Here is a 1,776-nt window from a genome sequence, read left to right as displayed (position 1 = left end):
CACCTAACTAGTCGCTGGGCGTAGCTTAAACTGACGGGTAGCATTTAAACATCAAAAGAAGGAATAACCATTGAACATCCACACAAAAAACAGAAAGAAAGAAAAGAGAAGAAAAGAAAAGAAAAGAAAAACGAAATAAAATGAGCCAACAAGGAGTGGTATTATTCGCGGGTCACCGACAAAATGCCTGCTTGCTTTTCCAAGTGCAGGACGGGGACTAACGGATCGGGTAGAACAGCAGCAGCTTGGGTTTCTATCCCGGTATCTAGCCAACTAGCTCTAACGAATCAGCAAGGCGGAGGTAAGGGGGAGAAGGGGAGGAGAGGCATCCATCGCTGGACCAGGAGGACAGGAGACGCAAGATGAGGTTGAAGTCGTGAGACGCAGGACGCCGTCGTTGAGTCGTTGGTTCGTTGGTTGGATCGAAGTCGGAGCTTGTCCAGATCCCACAGAGCCTCCAGGCAAAAGCGGAGCCGCGCCGCCAAGCAGTTTGCGCACGAGCGGCAGTCAGGCGGCTGGCTTATGTAATTCCGCCTGCGTCCCGAGACGTCAGTTGCCGTTTCTGGAAGGATGCCTTGCGGGGAGGATTTGTTGGTCTGCTTTGTTCTTTGGTCATGGATGGTAATAATGGTCATGAATGCCGGTGATAGTGATAACGGTGATAATGATGATGACGATTTCAGGTGATCCAACGCCTTTCGTCACCCCGGAGGAAAAGTGGATCATAGGGCCAAATCTAAGAATAAAAATAGCTAACTACTAACCAAGGATGACATCCGCTACTACAACGAGAAATGAAAGACATCGCCCCAGAAGACCCCTTCTTCCCAAAACAAAGAGAAAGAAATCATTATTAACCATGAACTGAAGAAAACACCTTGATGTCTTTCCCGTTCCTGTAACCCCGTACACTCCAAATCCTGGCGAAAAAGACGAGACGAAGTGAATTAGAACAAAAGTTTAGAGCCCAACGCCGTCCTCGAACTTCTTCAGCTTCGTCTCAAACTTTGAAACCCACTCAGACAATATCAACCCGGCAACATTCATCCCAGATAACGAACTAGTCTCCATCGTCGATATAAAGCTCTCCATCCCGTTGGTATACCATAGATTAGGCGCCAGTTTTATATCTTCAAACGTCACCCGCGGGTACAGGTATGGGTACGACTGCCACACTTTCTCATAGTACCAGCTGATGTGAGACTTGGAGATATCCGCTATGCGCTGGTCCGCAGTATAGCTGGTTTCACTGCTGCTGCTGCTGCTGTTGCCGAACATACGTGCCTCGTCGATTCCGAGAATGTCAGATACAAAATTTGCCTTCAGCGGCTTTGGCGAGAAAACCTTGTATACATAATAAGAGTCACCTGAAAATGCCATCCTGGAGAGAATTGGCTGGTGCCTCCACCTTTTTCAGCGTGCTGATGCTCCAGAATTGAGCCGGGCCGACACCATCAGTGCGGGCGCCTAGCTTGACGTTGGCGGGCAATGTTGTGAGAACAGCTTCGGGGACTGAGGAGCCGCTGGGCATTTTGAAATATTCCGGTGAGAGTTTATAGGGGGAGGCAAAAATGGTGACGTGCAGGTCAACGTAGCGCGGAGAATGAAGCGGCCGTTTTGGTGGGGGAGACAAAGAGATATTCGAGAATTGATATGGGTTCGCGATGACGACATGGTCAAATGTTTCTTGCTCGACAGAAAAGCTATTACCACCATCAACGCCTGCGTCCTGATAGCTGACGGTGTATGTATTATTGTCCGAAAGCTTAATGCTAG

At 48.8% G+C, this 1,776-nt stretch overlaps 2 protein-coding genes across 2 annotated transcripts; one reads left to right on the top strand and one right to left on the bottom strand.

The window, feature by feature from the left end:
* Nucleotides 1–183: 183 nt before the first annotated feature.
* Nucleotides 184–625, top strand: HCBG_02559 (uncharacterized protein; the record flags this gene model as incomplete). Its single annotated transcript, XM_045429608.1, has 2 exons — nucleotides 184–301; nucleotides 345–625. 2 exons carry the CDS (start codon nucleotides 184–186, stop codon nucleotides 623–625), a joined length of 399 nt encoding a protein of 132 aa, XP_045289503.1.
* A 335-nt stretch (nucleotides 626–960) lies between these two features.
* Nucleotides 961–1,531, bottom strand: HCBG_02558 (uncharacterized protein; the record flags this gene model as incomplete). Its single annotated transcript, XM_045429607.1, has 2 exons — nucleotides 961–1,344; nucleotides 1,409–1,531. 2 exons carry the CDS (start codon nucleotides 1,529–1,531, stop codon nucleotides 961–963), a joined length of 507 nt encoding a protein of 168 aa, XP_045289502.1.
* Nucleotides 1,532–1,776: the final 245 nt, after the last annotated feature.

This window comes from Histoplasma capsulatum, assembly GCF_000150115.1.
Source record: "Histoplasma capsulatum G186AR genomic scaffold supercont2.3, whole genome shotgun sequence".
Taxonomy (NCBI): Eukaryota; Fungi; Ascomycota; class Eurotiomycetes; order Onygenales; family Ajellomycetaceae; genus Histoplasma; species Histoplasma capsulatum.
This window is presented reverse-complemented; position numbering and strand designations above follow the sequence as displayed.